The 21,520-nt window shown below is 50.0% G+C and overlaps 1 protein-coding gene and 2 pseudogenes across 1 annotated transcript; all 3 read left to right on the forward strand.

The window, feature by feature from the left end:
- Positions 1–1,486: 1,486 nt before the first annotated feature.
- On the forward strand, positions 1,487–12,681 carry ZNF696 (zinc finger protein 696). Its single transcript, XM_065902610.1, has 8 exons — positions 1,487–1,771; positions 1,997–2,182; positions 3,158–3,177; positions 3,429–3,488; positions 6,021–6,103; positions 6,292–6,434; positions 7,919–8,018; positions 10,552–12,681. The coding sequence occupies exons 1-8, from the start codon at positions 1,487–1,489 to the stop codon at positions 11,622–11,624; spliced, it is 1,950 nt and encodes a 649-aa protein (XP_065758682.1). The 3' UTR covers positions 11,625–12,681.
- A 146-nt stretch (positions 12,682–12,827) lies between these two features.
- LOC136145258 (large ribosomal subunit protein uL24 pseudogene) lies at positions 12,828–14,695 on the forward strand (annotated as a pseudogene).
- A 3,970-nt stretch (positions 14,696–18,665) lies between these two features.
- Positions 18,666–19,227, forward strand: LOC136145257 (protein UXT pseudogene; annotated as a pseudogene).
- The last annotated feature ends 2,293 nt before the right edge of the window (positions 19,228–21,520 follow it).

Genomic DNA, 21,520 nt, shown 5'->3' on the forward strand with positions numbered 1-21,520 from the left:
AGTCCTGACCTCGGCATCTGTCATTCAGTGTACGGCCCAACCTCCTCCCCGCTGCCCTGCCGCCTCATCCCAAGGATCAGCCAGATTCCGGGTCTCAGGGGAAACTGAAGGCTAGTCCTCAAGCAGGACAGGTTTTAACAGATCTTTTAATTTTTTTGTTTTAATTTTAAAAGTTTATTTGAGCAAAAATCATTTGGAATCAGGCAGCCCCAGACCGGAAGTGGTGGGGGGGCCCCCAGATTCCTGTTTCTTTAACGACATTGCCCGGGGTGGGGAGGGGTGGAGACAGGTAATGAGTTAGAGATCGACTTGTACACACTGTTATATTTGAAATGCTGCTGCTGCTGCTAAGTCGCTTCAGTCGTGTCCGACTCTGTGCGACCCCATAGACGGCAGCCCACCAGGCTCCCCCATCCCTGGGATTCTCCAGGCAAGAATACTGGAGTGGGTTGCCATTTCCTTCTCCAATGCATTAAAGTGAAAAATGAAAGTGAAGTCACTCAGTCGTGTCCAACACTTCGAGACCCCATGGACTGCAGCCTACTAGGCTCCTCCGTCCATGGGATTTTCCAGGCAAGAGTACTGGAGTGGGTTGCCATTGCCTTCTCCTTATATTTGAAATGGATAAACAGCAAAGACCTACTGAACAGCACAAGGAATCCTGCTTGATGTTATGTGGCAGCCCGGATGCGAGGGGAATTTGGGAGAAAGTTAATACCTGTATATGTATGACTAGGTCGCTTTGCTGTCCACCTGAAACTATCACAATGTTAATAGGCAATACCCCAATATAAAATAACATGTCGAAAAACATTTTTTTAAAAGAAAGAAACAAGATGAAAAAAATAATATTTTGGGAGTTTGTTCCCTTCTCACACACTTCTTCCCCCTAACCTTGATCCCTGCGTAACCTCACCCCAGACACGGGGTTTAATTCCCTTGTTCCCTGAATTAAATGAGATGACGCACCTTCCCCAGGTCTCTGCACACTCCGATTCAGAGGCTGCTGTCATCTGCTGCCTCCCTTTCTGGCTTCAGCTCAGAGTGAGAAGGAGATTCCAGGGCAGGAAACCCCGGAGGAGGCAGAACCCCAGTGTGTCCGGGGGACAAGTCTCAAGTCTCCGGCGGCGGGGCCAGGGACCTGCCGAACTGTGCAGAAGCCGTCAGGGTTCCCAGCTGACAGGGCTGCCACAGGAGACCTGCCCGCACCAGGGGCAGGAGGAGGAGAGGAACCAAGACCTTGAGACCAGAAGCAAAGCCAGCCTCACCGCCAGCCTGTGACCTGCCAAGGAGACCGCACAAGAGGGAGGCTGGGAGCAGAGAGCCTTGCTGTTTGAGCCACTCCGAACCTAGCAGGCGTGGGGAGCCCCGGCCCAGGAACCAGCTCTCCATCAGCCTGTGGGCCGCAAGGCCTCCCTACACGGACCAAGGCCTGGAGTGGCAGAAGCTTCCAGGTGGGGAGAAGCCTCACCAGTGCGGCCAGTGCATGCAGGAGGGTTTTCAGGTGGACGTCGGACCAGAGGATCCACACTGGCAAGAAACCATCTCCTGTAGCCAGCGCAGGAAAGCCTTTGTGCACAGCTCCCGGATCACGCAGCCCCCGCAGCTCCACAGCAGCGAGAAGCCCTTTGCGTGTCCGCAGTGCGGCCCTTCCTTCAGCCAGAGCTCCAGCCTCACTCAGCACCAGCAGGGCCACCCCGGGGAGGAGCAGTATGCCTGCCAGGAGTGCGCGGCGCCTTCAGTATTAGCGCCTTCTTCAGCGAGCACCCGCGTATCCACACCAAGGAAAAGTCTCTGAGTGCAGTGGCATTCTCAGGGCCCTGTCGGATTTCTTCCGGGACCAGAGGGCCCACCCGCAGAGAAGCCTTTCGCTGTGCTGAGTGAGCAGGTCCTTCCTCTGAACTCGCACCTGAGCCAGCGCAGGTAGGTCCATGACACAGAGTGAACCGAGGCAGCCAGTGGCGGGGTGGCGCGCTGGGGCCTCTGCTGCACCGAGGTGACCCTGCACCGGAAGGCGCTGGGGACGCTGCGGACGCCTGCGGTGGTTTGGTGCAGGCGTGGGGAGAGCTGCGCTCAGATGTGCCCTGAAGCTGGCCCGGGCACCTGCATCCCGGTTAAGACGCCTGCGCTGGCTCCCTCGCCCGCAGCCCTGCCAGGCCTTCACTGCCCCCTGGGCCGCCGGGTAACAGTGCGAACAGAGTCCCACTGGCTCCCCCTGGCAAGCGGGACGGGAGGTCGCGGCAAGGTGGCAGCGCCCTTTCACTCGCCGGTAGATCTGACAAATATGCTGTTGAAATGAGCTCCGTGGTCCCCCTAATGGCAGCCCTGAGAAAGGCCTAGACCAGGGGTCAGGCAATGGGAAAGAGCACTGCGGTACACACCCTTCAAGCGGCCAGTGGGCTTTGCATATGTGCGGACGACGAACTCTTTTCTTTACCCAAAATTTGCAGGTACCAACGGTGCGGGGGCGCCGAATCGCAGTCTAGCTGAATTAACTCTTCACTGTATTTTGAGGTTTGTACTGTGTTTTCAGCTTCGTGGGTCCTTTTTGGTCATGAAGCTGGTCCAATAATGGAGTGCATAGTCCCTGGCTTGGAGAACATAGTTGAGAAATGGCAGCCGTGGCGGGACGGTCATGTTTTCAGGTGAGGCCCCGTGTCTACTTGGTGTGCAGTGGGAGCGAAGGATCTGGTGCGGGAGATCAGGTTTGCGTAGTTGGAGTATTTCTTTTGGGAAGAGTGGTCCTCCAGAATATTGCAGGTTTTCCCCTAGGATGTGTCTTGAATCTTATTTCTAGTTTTTAGGTCAACTTTTTGAGATGTTTTCATTTTTACATGCGCTTTATGATTTTTACAATGTTACACATAAATAATGCAGTGCGTGGTTGGCTGTGTATTCAGTGTTTACTGATGCAGGAAATGCCTCAGACACAGGCTCCTGAAGATGGGCTGGTGGGAGACAGGTGCAGGGAGCCCCGTTTGTTGGAGATTCTGGGAGAGTGTCCAGAGCGGCCCCCGGGGATGATGGGGAGTCCAGGGCTGGAAGAGTAACGGGCTGCAGGTACTTTGGATGTTGGCCATGGTCCAGCTTCTGCCCTTTGAGCCACGTGGCTTATATCTGTATTCTGCCCTCTGCCCTCTGCCCTCGTGTTCTGAAGCTGTTTCTGAGCCCCAAGAGGTAACGTCTAGGCAGTTGGTGGGACTCCAAACCACCTGTTGCCTCCCCTCCTGGCGTTTTTGCTGCCCAGCTGCCCACCAGAAAACCTGTCCTCTGTACTTGGCTCCTTCATCCCCCGCCACCACCCATCCGCCTGCTCCCCCACCCCACCCCAGCACCGTGGCAGGTCTGCAGGCTCCAGCGCTCTGGGCAGTAAAAGGGAATTGGGAAAGCCAGCGGGCTTCGTTCACCTCTGTGTCCTGCACCTGCAGTGACCAGCAGCAGCGTTCCAGTAGTGCCTGTTCCACTGACTGGGCCCTGGAAGGCGGAAGGTGGGCAGAGCAAAGGCGCTGACCAGGTTTCTCTCTCTCTCTCTCTCTCTCTCGGTTGTTAATGTCAGAAGAGGTGACGGACCCAGGGCAGAGCTCTCCAAGGAGAGTGTGACTGAGGGCAGGCAGGAGAGGGATTTGCACTGTTCCCCAGGGGATGTGAGTGGAGGAACAGACCCGTGTGTGGTTGGGGCCACAGGCCAGGCTGAGTTCAGATTTCCCTGCCTCGGGCTGGCCCAGCCCTGGCAGCACTGAAGCCCCTTCACTCCTCTGGGCACTGACCAGATCTCTGGGGCCCAGAGTCTGGACCTGGAAGCCAAGTGGACCCCCTACCCACTCAAAGAGCAAGTGACACTGGCTTGGGTAGCACATGGGGTCAGGGGGTTGCTACTGGAACCCCAGGAATCTGAGTTTTCTGGTGGTCAGGGAGGTCTCTGTCCCCTGCCCACCTCTCGTCTCTGCAGGCCCCTGTGGCCTCAGGCTCCAACTGCTCAGGTCTGACACCATCTCAGCCCAGGCTGCAGAGGACACAGCCCTGTCTCCCTCCCACTGCTGTGCAAACCATAGAGAGTCAGGTCACAGGCCCATCCTGGGGAGGCTGGTGGTATTGGTTCCAGAATAATCTAAGAAAGAGAGGGAAGGGGCACTCCCCAGAAAGAAGGGGTCCCAAGCAGAAGCAAACAGGCCCCCCAGAGGCACCCTTGATCCTGCTGGGGAAGAAAAACCAGTGCATATCCCATGAGGAAGCTGTCGCTAGAGCCCAAATGAGAAAGCTTGCTCTGGCACCTGGTTGTGGAAGTGACAGACACATGATGGGACCCCGTGGGGACGTCTGGAGGAGGACAGCCTCCACCACCTGCATCCTGGGACAGCAGCATCGGCCTCAGTGTGCGGCTGATGGTCTCCTCTGGCGCCTGCAGAAGAGACAGACTTAACCCATTTCTACAAGGTCATCCACAAGCTCTGTTTCTCAAGGCTTCGCTTTTTTTTTTTTAGGACTTCACTTTTTTTATAAAACTTGACAAAGCCCATTTTCCCTATTATATAAACAGAATATTTTGTAGAAAATTTGGGAAATGCAGACAAGTAGAAAGAAATCATGCTAGTTCACATCACACGGCAGAACCATACCTTTTAACTTTTTATATCTATACAAATTCTTTTTTCCCCAAATCTTTTTAGAATGGATTGCATCCATTATGCCTCTTAGCCCCATAACCCTTTAGTGTGTGTTTCCTACACTCAGGGATGTTCTCTTACAGACCCACAGTGCAGGTACCAAGTAACTGGACAGTGTCCAGGTAACTGGACACTGACACAACACCCAGCCAAGTGGGGCCTCTCACCCTGTCCATGGTATTTTCCTTCCAACCCAGTATCCAGCAGGGTCACGTCTTGTCTCTGGTTGCGATGTTTCCTTAGGAATCTTCAGTGTGGAGCAGTTCCTCAGCCTTTCTTTTCTCCCCAGAGATGGTTTATTAGTTGCAGGGGAAACATGGTGCCCACAGTCAGAAAACCAGACAGCAGTGACCATGTGATCAAAATGACCTCTAGCCAATGACGAGTTGGTGGACACCATGTCACTACACGTGACACCCAGGGGACACATCGTTGCAGGATTCCAGCGGGAGAGGCATAGCCTGTGTCCAGTGATGAGGGAGGGGAAGGGAATGGGCCAAGGCTCAGAGCAAGGCAGGAGCCAGCCGGGCAAGATCAAGGACTGGTGACTGGTTTCACAGCAGGAAGAGCTGGAGGAAGAAGCAAGACTGGAGAAGGGGTGAAGGCTAGGGGCCAGCGACAGGCTGAGGGAGGGGAGGCCTGCTGCTGGCTGCTCACTGGGCCTGGGTGCTGAGTGGGCTGAGAGTGGGGGGCGGCTGCCAGAACAGGGCAGAGGGATAGTGCCAGGGGCCGGGGTCATTTCAAAGGCTCTCTGCGCTGTGGGGGTCCCAAAAGGTGTTAGGATGGGGTGGCTGAGAAGCAATACAGGAGCGTCTAAAGGAAAGTGCCCGGAGCACGGAGAGACAGCACAGGGCCACGCTGGGCACAGGACACCCCTCGCCCAGGCCCAGACCTGTGTCTGAGCTGATGCTGGAAAGGTTTCTTGGCCAGGGTTCAACACAAGACCCTGTGTCGATCCACTCTGCACACGACCCCACAGTTGCAGCCCCACGTCGCCTATGGAGCCTAGAGAGCGCCTGCCCTCCGGTCCTTAATCCTGACCACAGGCTCGTGAGCCAGCACGGGAGACCCCAGTGGCCAACAACTCGCCTCGACGTAGGAGAGACGCCAGGAAGGGCCCCGCCAGGCTGTGCCCCGGCTAGTGCAACCTAAGGACACCGTGAGATCGTAAAGCCCTCAAGTGTGTGGTCGCTGCGGACCAGCGGGGAGGCAGGCCCGGGGACACAGGGCAGGCGGGAAGAGGGGTTCCACCTGCCAGGACCAGCCGCCGTGAGGCTCCGGCGCCCTGCCCTCGGCGGATCTCCGTGGGGAGGGCGGCCCAGGGGTCTCTCCGGCTCTGCCTGCCTCTTCCACCAGGCGCTCCCCGCTTTCTCCACGAGCGCCGGCCTTCTCCGTCCATGCCTTCGCCCACTGCGCAGTCAGCAAGGTCACCATCCGGAGTGACGACCCCGGCCGCGGGCCCTGACGCGGTGGAGGCCACGGGGCCGGCGGGGAGGGCCCGGGAGGCGTCCCGGAGGTCTGCGGAGGGAAGCCCAGTAGGGGCAGGAGCGGTGAATGTGAAAGAGGGCGGACAACCGCCGAGGGTCGTGCACGCAAAAGCTAGGGAGCCCGGCCCGGACTCGCGCAGGCAGGTCAACAGTCCCCGTGGCTCCGGAGGCGGCCCGCGTCCCCCAGGGCAGCCGAGTGCCGGGCTTCTGGCGCCCAGAGCGTCACAGGAACTGCGTGCGCCGCCGGGGAGGGCGCTGCTTCCCGCGAGCGGAGGGGCTCCGGGTGAGTGCGGCCGAGCCTGGGGCTCGGCGGCGAGAGGGCGGGGTGCGGACGCCTGGCCGCGCAGGGGCAGGAGACCGAGACGGGCCCCGGGGGCCGGGCACGGGGGCTCTTGTCTGTCCCGGCTCCGCTTGTGAGAAGGCCCACGTCCCGGAGGAGAGCGGAGGCGGCGGGCGACCGTAACCTCGTCGGGGCCAGAGAGAGCCTCCCCCGCCCAGCGTGACTGCCCGGGACAGCCTCCCCGCCACAGTCACCCCCCCGGGTGACCCCCGGGACAGCCTCCCCGCCCAGGGTGACGCCCCGGGACAGCCTCCCCCGCCCTGGGTGACGCCCCGGGACAGCCTCCCCCGCCCTGGGTGACGCCCCGGGACAGCCTCCACCCACCCCCACAAGGGTGACGCCCCGGGACAGCCTCACCCGTTCTCTGAAGTGCAGTCAGTCTGCCTGTAAGGCCTTTGTAAATTGTTGAATTACCAGCAGTGGAGTGCACCTTGTTCTCTCCCAAGGGTACATGAAGGTACTTGTTTCCCTAATTGTCTCAATGCTCCTAAGGGGCCACTGCTTTCATGCCTTTGCTACTTTTAGACTGAAACATATTTTAAATTTCATTTTTAATTGCCAACAACGTGGAACAATGTGGGACCTATGTTTAAAATATATATATTGGCTGCTTGTTTATTTTCTTCTCTGGTTACCTGCTTGTAACTTTTACTAGTTTTTCACGCTTTCTTATGTATATATAGTGAGATATCTTGAGGTTATGAATCCTTATCTGTGTTGCAGGTATCTCTCCCTGTTTTTTTTTTTGTATCTGTTTTTTTATTCTAAATGTCCTGTGTAGTTAAGTCTGTTAGACTTCACCTTTGGTGTCACGCTTAGCAAAAACATTCCTCAATTCAAAATTGCACCATTCAAATGACTTTTTATTTTTTTGGTTTCATGTTTTTATATTCAGATCTTTATCAAGAAAAAATTTAAATACATAGAAATGTCTCCAGACGTTTATGCATATGTGAGTGCTAGGTCTCTTTGTGACCCCGTGACCGTAGCCTGCCAGGCTCCTCTATCCATGGGATTCTCCAGGCAAGAATACTGGAGTGGGTTACCATGCCCTCCTCCAGGGGATCTTCCCCAGGGATCAAACATGCATCTCTTATGTCTCCTGCACTGGCAGATGGGTTCTTTACCACTAGCGCCGCCTGGGAAGCCCAAGGACTGCTTAAAGGTGCTCGTTCACCCCTCATGAATCTGAGACCACAGCAGGCAGCTGACAGGTGCTGCCTCATTGGTCTGGGCTCCTCATCTGCTGGGAGGCTGGGGTGAGGGGAGCTAGCGTGGCCTAGACAGAGTTCGCACTAGTTTCTGGAGTGTCTGCTTATTCAGGACCTTGGTTGATAGTGAGGGCAGGCTCTGAACCTCCCTTCACTGAAGGAGCTCTGACATCCCCCCTGTCATTTTCTTCCCTTTTTCCTCTTTCTCCCGGGCAGGGGTCCCACTGTGGGCATTTCTGCAGGAAGCAGCAAACAGAGCCCGGCCTGGGTCTCCAGACCACTACGGAGAGGGCTACCCTGATGGACACACGCACAGGTGAGGGCGTGGGGCGGCCCGGTCCAGAAGGCTGTCCTGAGCTCAGGGATGTGAGGACAGCTTAGGAGTTGGAGCTTCCCTGTCAACCTGCCTGGCGGCTGTGGAGATGTCACTAGACTCTGGCAGCTTCTGACACTCGCAGCGCCCCACCTTCATGCCTTTGTGCTCCCCGCACCCCACGTCCTTTGCTCTCTGGGCCACACTTTTTTTCCATAATATTCACTCATCCAACTGTGCCGGGTCTTAGTTGTAGCACACGGCATCCTTTAGTTGCTGTGTGTGAACGCTCAGTTGCAGCAGGCGGAGTCTAGCTCCCCAACCAGGAGTCACACCTGGGCCCCCTGCATTGGGCGAGCAGAGTCTTTTCTCCTAGCCACATTCTGCAACCCGCTGTCTCTCTGGAACCCCGACCTGGATACCTCTGAGAACAAGAATTTTGTTTTTTAAATTGTAGTTGATTTACAATGCTGTCAGTTTCAGATGTACAGCAGAGTGATTCAGTTATATGTATATTCTTTCTCATGTTCTTTTCCATTATATGTTATTATAAGATATTGAATATAATTCCCTGTGTTATACAGGAGGACCTTGTTTATCCATTGGGTTGCCCAAATAATTTGGGCTTTTGGTAAGATGTTACAGAAAAACTTGAATAAACTATTTGGCCAATCCCAGTTTTGTTTATATTGACTTCCTCTATTTTTTTTTAACCAATATTTTATATATAGTACTTTGCATCTGCTAATTCCAAGCTCCTAATTTATGCCTCCCCCCTTTGCTCCGTCTCCCTTTCCCCTTTGGTAATCATAAATTTGTTTTTGGTCTGTGAGTCTGTTTCTGTTTTGTAAATAAGTTCATTTCTATCAGTGTTTTAGATTCCACATATAAGTGACATCATGTATTTGTCTCTGACTTACTTCACCCAGTAAGATAGTGTCTAGGTCCATCCAGTTTGCTGCAGATGGCATCATCTCATTCTTTGTGGCTGAGTACTATTGCGTTGTCTGTGTGCACCACACCTGTCATCTGTTGATGGACATTTAGGTTGTTTGCATGTCTTGATTGTGAACCCAGTGCTGCTGTGAACACTGGGGTACATGTATCCTTTTGAGTTTGAGTTTTCTCCAGATATATGTCCAGAAGTGGGATTTCTGGATCATATGGTAATTCTGTTTTTAGTTTTTAAAGGAACCTCCATACTATTTTCCATAATGTCTGCACCAGTTTACATTCCCATCAACAGTGTAGGATTCCTTTTTTCCACACCCTCTCCAGCATTTGTTATTTGTAAACTTTTTAGTGATGGTCATTTTGACCAGTGTGAGGTCGTTCCTCACTGTAGTTTTGGTTTGTATTTCTCTAATAATTACCAGTGTTGAGCATCTTTTCATGTGCCTATTGGGCATCTGTGTTTCTTCTTTGGAGAAATGTCTGTTTAGGTCTTCGGTCCATTTTTTCATTGAGCTGGTTTTTTGTTATTGAGTTGTATGAGCTGTTTGTATATGTTGTAAGTTAAGTCCTTGTCAGTTGCAACACTTGCAAATAGTTTCTCCCCTTTCTATAGCTTGTTTTGCTTATGGTTTCCTTTGCTGTGCAGAAGTTTGTAAGTCTGATTAGGTCCCATTTGTTTTTGCTTTCATTTCTTCTGCTTTGGGAGACTGACATAACAAAACATTGCTATGGTTTATGTCAGAATATTTTGCCTGTGTTCTCTTCTAGGAGTTTTATCATATCACATCTTAGATCTGAGCCTATGGGCCATTTTGAGTTTATTTTCGTGTATGGTGTTAGAGAATGTTCTAACTTCACTGATTTACATGCTGTCCAGCTTTCTCAGCAGCACCCTATGGGTGCTCTGGGATGGAGGCTTCTCTGCTGGAGGTGGCCTGTGGCTCTGGGGCATTGAGCAGCCTCCCTGGCTTTCCCAACTTGCTACCAGTATGACCAAAAGTGGGGTCCAGCTGCTTACCCCCTCAAAAACCAATAAAGAGGCAAGGGTGATGGAAAGTAAAGTTTGCTTTATTTTGGATGCCAGCAACCTGGGGGTGGGGGGCTCTGCCCTTTGAGTTGGGGGATGGGGGCAGTCAAGGCCACAGTGTTGTCTTGGGGAGTCCAGGGTCTGAGAAAGAGGCTGGATCCCAGTGTGTGCCATCACCACTGCTTGCCCCTGTGCTCCTGGACCTCTGCTTTGTTTCCTGTTGCTCTGCTGCCGACTGCTCTCTGGGCTCCAGTCCATGTGGCCAAACCAGGGAGTCACCAGACCCTGACTGAGGGTCTGTCCCCAGGCCTGAGACCAGGCAGACAGAGATTAGAGGCTTTTCTGGAGTCTCAGGGAAGGACCCTGACCACCCTCTCCTGGTCCCTCATCCTGAGACCACAGGGGTTAGAGGTGGAGGAGAACTGGGCAAGACGAGGACAGGCAGGATCACAGGCATCTTGCTGTCAGCTCTGTCAGCACACAGCTCTCCAGCACCGCCTGTGTGTCCTTAGCCGAGTTCTCTTCTGAGTTGTGTATCTCTGTCCTCTTTTCCAGCTTTCCAGGCATCGAAAGGAAGCCACTGGGCTTCCTGCTGTGCAGCTTCAGCAGCTGAGCACGGGGCTCAGAGCACAGGGCTGATGCCTCGGCAGGTGGCCCTGAAAGAAGGGGGCCATGGAGAGGCCACGCCAGGACTGTTACAGGGTCCTTCCCAGACACTGGGGCTTCCAGACCCTTGTGGGAATAAGGAAGCTGCAGAGAGGCCCAGAGGTTCCCCTCAGGTACTGGCTGTTCATGAGGACAGAGTGTCCAGGTCAGAGGTCACCCTGAACACAGCATCTGCAATCGATGGGAGAGGCCCCTGGAGAGGGCAGCCTTACCGATGCAGCACCTGCGACAGGAGCTTCAAATGCTATTCAGACGTGGTGAAGCACCAGAGCATTCACTCTGGGGAGAAGCCCTATGAGTGCAGCGACTGTGGGAAAGCCTTCATCCACAGCTCCCATGTCGTCAGGCACCAGCGCATTCACAACGGGGAGAAGCCTTACGTCTGTAAGGAGTGTGGGAAAGCCTTCAGCCAGAGCTTCAACCTCATCAGACACCAGAGGATCCACACAGGAGAGAAGCCGTATGAATGTGCTGAGTGTGGCAAGTCCTTCAGTCAGAGGTCAGATGCTATGAAGCACCAGAGGATTCACACGGGGGAGCGGCTCTACGAGTGCAGCGAGTGTGGGAAAACCTTCATCCACAGCTCAAACGTCGTCCGGCACCAGAGGATTCACCACAGAGAGAACCCCTATGAATGCAAAGAGTGTGGGAAAGCCTTCAGCCAGAGCTCCAACCTCATTCAGCACCAGCGAGTCCACACAGGGGAGAAGCCCTATGCCTGCCAGGAGTGCGGGCGTGCCTTCAGCCGCAGCTCCTTTCTCAGCGAGCACCGGCGCATCCACACTGGGGAGAAGCCCTACGAATGCGGCGAGTGCGGCCGCTCCTTCAGGGCCCTGTCAGGCTTCTTCCGGCACCAGAGGATCCACACCGGGGAGAAGCCCTTCCGCTGTGTGCAGTGTGGCAGGGCCTTCCGCCTGAGCTTTCACCTTATCCAGCACCAGCGAGTTCATGGCACAGAGTGAACCTGTTGTGGGGTGAACATAGAGTAAAAGTTGAGTAAACAAGGCTGGAGGGTGGGTAGTACACCCTTCAGTTTTTGCCAGCCCCCTGAGGCTTGTGCACTATGCTCCACGGCCCACAAGAAGATAACACTGTCTTGTGGTCTGTGAGCTGGCCGTGCAGGCCTGAAGTCTACCACCACCTCCGGGAGCAGCAGAAAAGAAAGGGGCTGGGGAAGGAGACTTGATGCTGACATGTGCCTCTGCAGCTGCTGTACTTCATTTTCACAGCACCAGGGTTTCCTGGAGTATAGTTTACATGTGGTGTAATGCCCAGCTCTTAAGTGTTTGGTTATATAACAAATATAACCTGTTCTAACCTTTATGACTACCACACTATCAAGATGCTGACTATTTCCATCAATCCAGAAAGATTCTCTAGGCCCCTCATCCTTAGAAACAACAACAATGTTGTTTTTGTCACTATAATTCTGCTTGTTCTGAAATGTTATATAAATAGTGATATAATTTATACTCTTTATGTATTTTTCCCTGTGCTTAAGTTTTGAGTTTATCCATGTATCAGAAGTTTGTTTTTGGTTTTTTTTTTTTTATGTTCATAGCACTTTTGAAAAGTGGTCACTGTTTATGATCTAACACCTCAGACATCACAATAGAGCAGCTTTACAGACACCTGTAAATGTTACTTGCCAGATATGAAGGGAGAGGTGTCTTTGTTGGGGATGATACTCTGCATATCATAAAACTCTACAATAACAAGCTGAGTGAGGTCATGTTACTGAAAGCTGACTGTAATGCAACCTGGCCACAAGTTCTGGGGGTCCAGCTGCAGGACCCAAATCTGTTGTGGCCAGGCTGTGGTTTTGTGCCCCTTCATGGGAACTGTCTGCTCTAGATTAACTCCTGACTGAATTATGTGGGTCCTATAGCTGTCTGGGATTTCCAAAACAGTAGCTCAACTTGGGGGCTTCTGTTGGTACCTGTTTGTTTTATGGTGTCCGCTCAGGTGACAGGGCCGTGGAGCCTGTAGGGGCAGAGGTGCCCTCAGTGGCTCCACAGCAGTGGGCTGCCAGCTCCTGGGCCAAAGTGAGGTGGAAAGCCGAGCCTGGGACTCCCATGCAGAGCCAAGACCCGGGTTTGTGCTACCTCCCAGGTATAACAGTGCTCTGGAGGAAAGCTTCCCCTACGTAGACTCTGGTGGCCCTGGATCATGAGATCAAAGCAGTGAACTTAAGGAAGTCACCAAGCACACAGGACAGCATCTCACTGACCAAGGGTTAACAAAATCAGCAAAGAACAGATACAGACCCCAAAGAACTGCAGATTATTGAAACTACCAGATAATGCAGGCAAGAGAATAGTTATGTGTGAATGTTTAAAGAAATATTAATAAGACATCTTCCCACTAAAATCTGTAACAAGACAAGGATGCCCACTGTCACCATTTCTATTCAACATAGTACTGGAAATCCTAGCCACAGCAGTCAGACAAGAAAAAGAAAACATATCCCAATTGGAAGAGAAGAGGGAAAATTACCATTATATGCAGATGACATGATACTGTATATGCAAAGCCCTAAAGAGTCCACACAAAAACACTAGAACTGATAAACAAATTCATCAAGGTGACAGAGTACAATTAACAAACAGAAACCTGTTGCATTTCTTTACACTAACAATGAAATACTGGAAAGGTTAAAAAAAAAAAAGTCCCTTTTAACATCACATCAAAAAAAAAATAAAATACTTAGGAACAAACCTGGCCAAGGAGGTAAAAGACATACACTGAGAACTATGAAACAGTAACACAGGAAACTGAAGGTGGTTTACAGAGATGGAAAGGTGCTCTTCCCTCCTGTGGCCATCACTGAAGTGCCAGCGGCCAAAATGAAGTTCAGTCCCGTTGTGACTTCTGACCAAAGCAAGAATCAAAAAAGGCATTTCAATGTGCCTTCCCACATTCACAGGAAAATTATGTCTTCTCTTTCTAAAGAGCTAAGACAGAAGTACAGCGTTCGATCCATGCCCATCCGAAAGGACGATGAAGTTCAGGTTGTACGAGGGCACCACGAAGGGCAGCAAATCGACAAAGCAGTCCGGGCTTACAGGAAGAAATGCGGCATCTACACTGAACGAGTGCAGCGGGAGAAGGCTGATGGCACCAGTGTCCATGTGGGCATTCACCCCAGCAAGGTGGTCATCACCAGACTAAAACCAGACAAAGACCGCAAAAAGATCCTCGAACGGAAAGCCAAATCTCGCCAAGTAGGAAAGGAAAAGGGCAAATACAAGGAAGAAGCAATTGAGAAGATACAGGAACAAAGTCATCTTGTTTACAGCTTTCTTTAAAAACTGTTAAAATGAAAAAAAAAAAAAAAAAAGAAATGGAAAGGCATGCCCTTGAATTGAAAGAGTTAATTTGGTTAAAATGGCCATACTACCCAAAGCAATCAACAGATTTAATGCAATCCCTATCAAATTACCCATGACATTTTTTCACAGAACTAGAATTAGTAATCCTAAAATTTATATGGAACCATAAAAGACCCAGAATTGCCAAAGCAGTCTGAGGAAAAGGAACAAAACAGGAGGCATAACTCTCCCAGACTTCAGACTAGACTACAAAGCTACAGTGATCAAAACAGAGTAGTAATGGCACAAAAACAGATATATGGATCAATGGAACAGAATACAGAGCCCAGAAATAAACCCACACACTTACCATCAATTACTCTTCGACAAAGAGGCAGAAATATGTAATGTAGAAAAGACAGTCTCTTCAGCAAGTGGTGTTGGGAAAGCTGGGCAGCCTCATTCAGTCAATGAAGTTAGAGCACTGCCTCACTCCATGCAAAAAACTAAACACAAAGTGACTTTAAAAACTTAAACATAAGACATGAGACCATAAAACTCCTAGAGGAGAACACAGGCAAAACATTCTGACATAAATTGTAGCAATATTTTCTTAGGTCAGTCTCCCAAAGCAGAAGAAATAAAAGCAGCTGTTTGGCTTCTGTCTCGCTGAGAGCCATCCGATCACAGACTGTCTCCGACATGCTTCCTGTCCATAACTGGATCACCACGATTCTTGAGATTCTTCAGGTTGTCCTCTTTCATTCAGTCTGCAGTCTCAGTCTCTCTGAGGAGGAACATCAGTGTCAGAGCAGTGCCATTTAATAAGGAACTTGATTCTATACAGAAACTCTTCATAGGCAGATTAGAGAATATGGAACTAGGTGACAGACATCTGGAGGACCCACTGATGCTGGTGCAGAGTGTCAGGGAGAACTGGACAGAGAGCTTTTTAAGCTTAAGCAAATGTTTGGTAAAGCAGACATGAATATGTTCCCTAACTTCACATTTGAAGACCCCAAGTTCAAAGTTGTCGAGAAAACACAGTTCTAAAGAAATAAAGTAAAATGTACTTGGTAATTTGGCTTAGATTAGTGTGTAACTGACCAGAAGTAACAGAACAAACATACATTTCACAGTTGTCAAATGTTCTTTTAATTCTGATTTCAAATTATTTGGTGATGTTGGATATCAAAAAAATAAAAGCACAACTAAACAAGTGGGACCTAATAAAATTTCCGCACAGCAAAAGAAACCATAAACAAAACAAAACAACAGCCCACGGAATGGGAGAAAATATTTGCAAGTGCTCTAACAGGGGCTTAATTTCCAAAATATACAAACAGCTTAGCCATAAAAAAGAATGAAATATTGTCATATGCAACAACACAGGTGGACTTAGAGATTACTGTACTAAGTAAGTCAGAAAGAAAAAGATCAAATACCATATGACAGCACTTATATGTGGAATCTAAAAAAAGAAATTATACAAATGAATTTGTTTACAAAACAGAAACAAACTCAGATATAGAAAACAAACACAGTTACCAGAGTGGGGAGGATAAAGTAGGAGTTTGGGATTAATACAGACACACTATATAAAGTAAACAAGATCCTACTGTATAGCACAGAGAACTATATTCAATATCTTGTAATAAACTATAGCAAAAAATATTATAAATATCTATATTAATAACTAAATCACTTTGTTATATACCAGAAATTAACACAGCATTGTAAATTAACTGTATACCTCAATTGAAAAAAAAATAAAGTAAGATACAGTGACAAAGCAATAAGAAAATATCAGGTATGAAAAGGCAAGGTTTTTAAAACAATTTTTAGAAATAAAAACTACAGTCACTGAAGCAGAGCTCAGTGGGTAGGTTAGGTAGTAGATTAGACACAGCTGAAGAAAGTATTAGCATGGAGGAAGAAACAGGTAAAGAGGCACAGGATACCACAAGGACAAGGAGATAGGAAACATGGAGCAGATGTTTAAGATTTGAAGATATGCAACAGGCAAATTTGGCCTTGGAGTATAGAATGAAGCAGGGCAAAGGCTAATAAGAGTTTTGCCAAGAGAATACATTGGTCATAGCAAACACCCTCTTCCAACAACACAAGAGAAGGAAGACTCTACACATGGACATCACCAGATGGTCAATACTGAAATCAGATTGATTATATTCTTTGCAGTCAAAGATGGAGGAGCTCTATACAGTCAGCAAAAACAAGACCGGGAGCTGACTATGGCTCAGATCATGAACTCCTTATTGCCAAATGCAGACTTAAGTTGAAGAAAGTAGGGAAAACCACTAGACCATTCGGGTATGACCTAAATCAAATCCCTTATGATTATACAGTGGGAGTAAGAAATAGAGTCAAGGGATTAGATCTGATAGACAGAGTGCCAGAACTATGGATGAAGGTTCATGACATTGTACAGGAGGCAGGGATCAAGAAAAAGAAATGCAAAAAGGCAAAATGGTTGTCTGAGGAGGCCTTACAAATAGCTGTGAAAAGAAGAGAAGTGAAAGGCAAAGGAGAAAAGGAAAGATATACCCATTTGAATGCAGAGTTCCAAAGAATAGTAAGGAGAGATAAGAAAGCCTTCCTCAGTGATCAATGCAAAGAAATAGAGGAAAACAATAGAATGGGAAAGACTAGAGATCTCTTCAAGAAAATTAGAGATACCATTTCATGCAAAGATGGGCACAATAAAGGACAGAAATGGTAGGAACCTAACAGAAGCAGAAGATATTAGGAAGAGGTGGCAAGAATACATAGAAGAACTATACAAAAAAGATCTTCATGACCCAGATAATCATGATGGTGTGATCACTCACCTAGAGCCAGACAGCCTGGAATGTGAAGTCAAGTGGGCCTTAGAAAGCATCACTACAAACAAAACTGGTGGAGGTGATGGAATTCCAGCTGAGCTATTTCAAATCCTAAAAGATAATGCTGTCAAAATGCTGCGCTCAATATGCCAGCATATCTGAAAAACTTAGCAGTGGCCACAGGACTGGAAAAGGTCAGTTTTCATTCCAGTCCCAAAGAAAGGCAATGCCAAAGAATACTCAAACTACCGCAAAACAGCACTCATCTCACACACTAGCAAAGTAATGTTCAAAATTCTCCAAGCCAGGCTTCAACAGTACATGCACCATGAAGTTCCAGATGTTCAAGCTGGATTTAGAAAAGGCAAAAGAACCAGAGATCAAATTGCCAACAACCACTGGATGACTGAAAAAGCAAGAGAGTTCCAGAAAAACATCTATTTCTGCTTTATTGACTATGCCAAAGCCTTTGACTGTGGATCACAACAAACTGTGGAAAATTCTTCAAGAGACGGGAATACCAGACCACCTGACCTGCCTCTTGAGAAACCTGTATGCTGTTCAGGAAGTACCAGTTAGACCTGGACATGGAACAAAAGACTGGTTCCCAATTGGGAAAGGAATACCTCAAGGCTGTATATTGCTACCCTGCTAATTTAACTTGTATGCAGAGTACATCATGAGAAATGCTGGGCTGGATGAAGCACAAACTGGAATCAAGATTGCTGGGAGAAATATCAGTAACCTCAGATATGCAAATAACACCACCCTTATGGCAGAAAGTGAAGAAGAACTAAAGAGGCTCTTGATGAAAGTGAAAGAGGAGAGTGAAAAAGTTGGCTTAAAGCTCAACATTCAGAAAACTAAGATCATGGCATCTGGTCCCATCACTTCATGGCAAACAGATGAGGAAACAGTGGAAACAGTGAGAGACTTTATTTTGGGGGCCTGCAAAATCACTGCAGATGGTGACTGCAGCCATGAAATTAAAGATGCTTGCTCTTTGGAAGAAAAGTTATGACAAGCCTAGACAACATATTAAAAAACAGAGACATTACTTTGCCAACAAAGGTCCATCTAGTCAAAGTTATGGTTTTAACAGTAGTCATGTATGAATGTGAGAGTTGGACTATAAGGAAAGCTGAGCACCGAAGAATTGATGCTTTTGAACTGTGGTGTTGGAGAAGACTCTTGAGAGTCCCTTGGACTGCAAGAAGATTCAACCAGTCCATCCTAAAGGAAATCAGTCCTGAATATTCACTGGACTGATACTGAATCTGAAACTCCAATCCTTTGACCACCTGGTGCGAAGAACTGACTCATTGGAAAAGACCCTGATGCTGGGAAAGATTGCAGGCAGGAGAAGAAGGGGGCGACAGAGGATGAGATAGTTGGATGGCATCACCAATTCAATGGACATGAGTTTGAGTAAACTCCAGGAGTCGGTGATAGACAGGGAGGCCTGGTGTGCTGCAGTCCATGGGGTCGCAAAGAGACACGACTGAGCAACTGAACTGAGAAGAGAATAAATTCTGATGTGGATGTGACAAGAATCCCAGAGGGAGGGCTCCCCAAGTGGCTCAGTAGTAAAGAATCTGCCTGCCAATGCAGGAGACACAGGTTCAATCCCTGATCTGGGAGGATCCCACAAGCCACGGAGCAGCTAAGCCCATGCACCACAACTATTGAGCCTGTGTTCTAGAGCCCAGGAGTGGCAACTACTAAGCCCATGGGCTGAAACTACTAAAACCCAAGCACCCTAAAGCCCATGCTCTGCAATAAGAGAAGCCACTGCAATGAGAAGCCCATGCACCATAACTAGAAAGTAGCCCCCCTCTTTTTTTTCTTTTTGCCGGCGACTCTCAGGAGCCCATCATGGCGACGCCCCCTAAACCGCGGGCGGTGGAGGCAACGGCGGAGAAAGTGCTGCGCTATGAGGCTTTCATCTCTGACGTGCTGCAGCGGGACTTGCAAAAGGTCCTAGACCATCGTGACAAGGTATATGAGCAGCTGGCCAAATACCTTCAACTGAGAAATGTCATTGAGCGACTCCAGGAAGCTAATCACTCGGAGTTATATATGCAGGTGGATTTGAGCTGTAACTTCTTCGTTGACACAGTGGTCCCAGACACTTCACGAATCTATGTGGCCCTTGGATATGGCTTTTTCCTGGAGTTGACACTGGCAGAAGCTCTCAAGTTCATTGATCGTAAGAGCAATCTCCTCACAGAGCTCAGCGACAACCTCACCAAGGACTCCATGAATATCAAGGCCCACATCCACATGTTGCTAGAGGGGCTTAGAGAGCTACAAGGTCTGCAGAATTTCCCAGAGACTCAGCACTGACTTCTTCCTACCTCCCCTGACATTAAAGAGCCTGAATGTCAAAAAAAAAAAAAAAAAAAAAGAAAGTAGCCCCCACTCGCTGCAACTAAAGAAAAGCCCATGTGCACATGTAGCAATGAAGACCCAGCACAACCAAAAATAAACAAAAAATTTAAAAAAGATTCTCAAGGGGAGAGAGTGAAGAAAAGGAGTATGGCAGAACCCTGCCCTGACCACTGTGATTATGCAAAACTGTCCCCCACAGGCCATCCAGTCCTGCTCTCCAGCTGATGTCCTGCGGGCTGGAGAGTGAGGTGAAGGTCAGGTAGGCAGAGAACAACAGTCAGCCCCATCTGGGGAAGGTGAGTATCTATATCCCAGTTTTAACCTCAACCAGCCTCCCTGAAATCAACAAAACTATTAAAGGAGTTCAGTTCAGTTCAGTTCAGTTCAGTCATTCAGTCGTGCCTGACTCTTTGCAACCCCAAAGTGAATTCACATTCTTTTTCCTACTATTGAAATCACCATGAACTTCAGACCCACTGCACGTCTCCGCTGGGGCCAGCTACATACCGGATGCTCACAGCCACCTGTGGCAGCGGCCACAGATGGGACAGCTCAGGTAATGGTTGACAGTGCCATGTCTGCTCCTCTGCTGCGTGACCATGAGCAAGTTACTTAACCTCTCTGTACCTTGGTGTCCTCATCTGAAAAGTGGAGATGGTACCTACCTCATCAGGACTGGATGAAAGCAATGCAGACACAGAACAAGCTCTTCATGGGGGCCGGTTCTCACCAGCATCCTGTGAGACCTACATGTCAAAGCTCGCTGATCCCCACTACAGCATTCTGGGGTACCCACCACAGGCGCACAGCTAGCAGAAAAGGCCAACACTGACAGCATGACCTGTTCCTCCAGCTCCCAAGAGCATGAAAGAGGCCTGGAGGCGCTGGGTTGCCTCTTCCTCCTGCTGCTCCCTCCGCACATCGCCCCGAATGGCTCCTCCTCGCGGCCTCTGCGCTGCTCCAGGCCACGCTTCTGCTGTCGTTTCTGCTGCTGGGCGTCCTCCCCCGGCGGGTGGCATCTGCCCCCCCAGCTCTGCACTCCCACGTCTCCCTCCCTCTCCTTCTGGGGCCCCTACCCCACCTATGTTCTCTTTCCTTCTTCTGTCTTTTCTGGAAACTACACTCTCTGATGCGGCCTCACTGCCAGCACCCCACCGTTTCATCCTCTTCTTTAACCTCTCCACACCCCCCCACCCCACCCCCTGTCTTTCCCCACCTTGATCTCACCCGGCAGCCGCTTGCTCCCCACCAACTCTATCCCGCTGTTGGTATCGGCCAGGGTCCCCGCAGGGGACAGTCCTCTGGCCCCCGTCCGCGCGTCTGCCCGGCAGCCCCTGCGCCCGTGCCCTTCCCCACAGGGCTGCCAGCAGAGGGCACCCCACCCAGCCCAGTGTCTCCTCTGCCTCTGAAGCAACCTCAGCAGATGGCGTGTCTCAGCCCTGGCGGCCCTCCTCAGGAGTGGGCCCAGGGCGGCGCACAGCCTCTCCACCACCCACCAGAGCAGAGGGCACCCAGGCTCCACAGACTCATCTCACAGACATTCCTATTAGCAAGGTGGACAAGTCAGACAGTGAAGTCATTCACTGTCTTCTACTTTCTGGCCACACAGCAGGAGACCAGACAGGACAGATGGAAGCCGTGCCCCTGAGATGGAAGCGCAGAGTCCTAACCACTGGACCTTAAGTGAAGTCCCCACTGTCTTCCTGCACTTGCAAGACTGAACACCCAAGCGCAAGTGCTTAGAAAGCTGGTCACAATGTAACACCTGAGGATGTCACCTGGCCTTTTTTCCGGGACAGCTTTTCACAGTTAGTTTTCTTCACTGGTTCGCTGATCTCTGCAGGTCTAGAATACAAAACTAGACATAAATACTTACGAACAGTATTTCCTAAGTACTAAAACAGAGGAAAGATTTCCTAAAACAGAGGAAAGATTCAAAATAACATAGAGTACAGAGGCTCCAATCTTTTCAGTGGACTTTTTTCTGTTTTTCACGTGTGCTTGGAACTATGAGCATATTCACATCTGTGGGCGGGGGCTCAATGAGCACAAAGGCAGTGTGACGCGGACAAGCTGCTGGAAGCCACGAGCACCCCTGGCACACCCCTGCCAACAGGAGACCTGCTGGGGCTGCAGAAGGAGCAGCTGGCGGGGCCGGCCCTGTCCCTCACTGGGTCCACCTCTGTCCTGCTCAACGCTGACTGCCCGGGAATCATCGGTTTAGGAAAGCGATCCTTCAAGAGTAACCTTTAAGGCAGCACCTGCCCAAACGAAACGGAGCGATCAGATATAGTGGGCAGAGGCAGGGCACCC

This window comes from Muntiacus reevesi, chromosome 12, assembly GCF_963930625.1.
Source record: "Muntiacus reevesi chromosome 12, mMunRee1.1, whole genome shotgun sequence".
NCBI classification, from domain to species: Eukaryota; Metazoa; Chordata; class Mammalia; order Artiodactyla; family Cervidae; genus Muntiacus; species Muntiacus reevesi.

What these genes read in the sequence shown, in the direction of transcription:
- ZNF696 (XM_065902610.1), top strand. Translation starts at nt 1,487, where the DNA reads ATGCAGGAGGGTTTTCAGGTGGACGTCGGACCAGAGGATCCACACTGG. An exon ending in TGGGCCCTGGAAGGCGGAAG is followed by an intron (nt 3,489 to 6,020) that starts GTGGGCAGAGCA and finishes CTCTTCCACCAG; the next exon opens with GCGCTCCCCGCTTTCTCCAC. An exon ending in CCTGATGGACACACGCACAG is followed by an intron (nt 8,019 to 10,551) that starts GTGAGGGCGTGG and finishes CCTCTTTTCCAG; the next exon opens with CTTTCCAGGCATCGAAAGGA.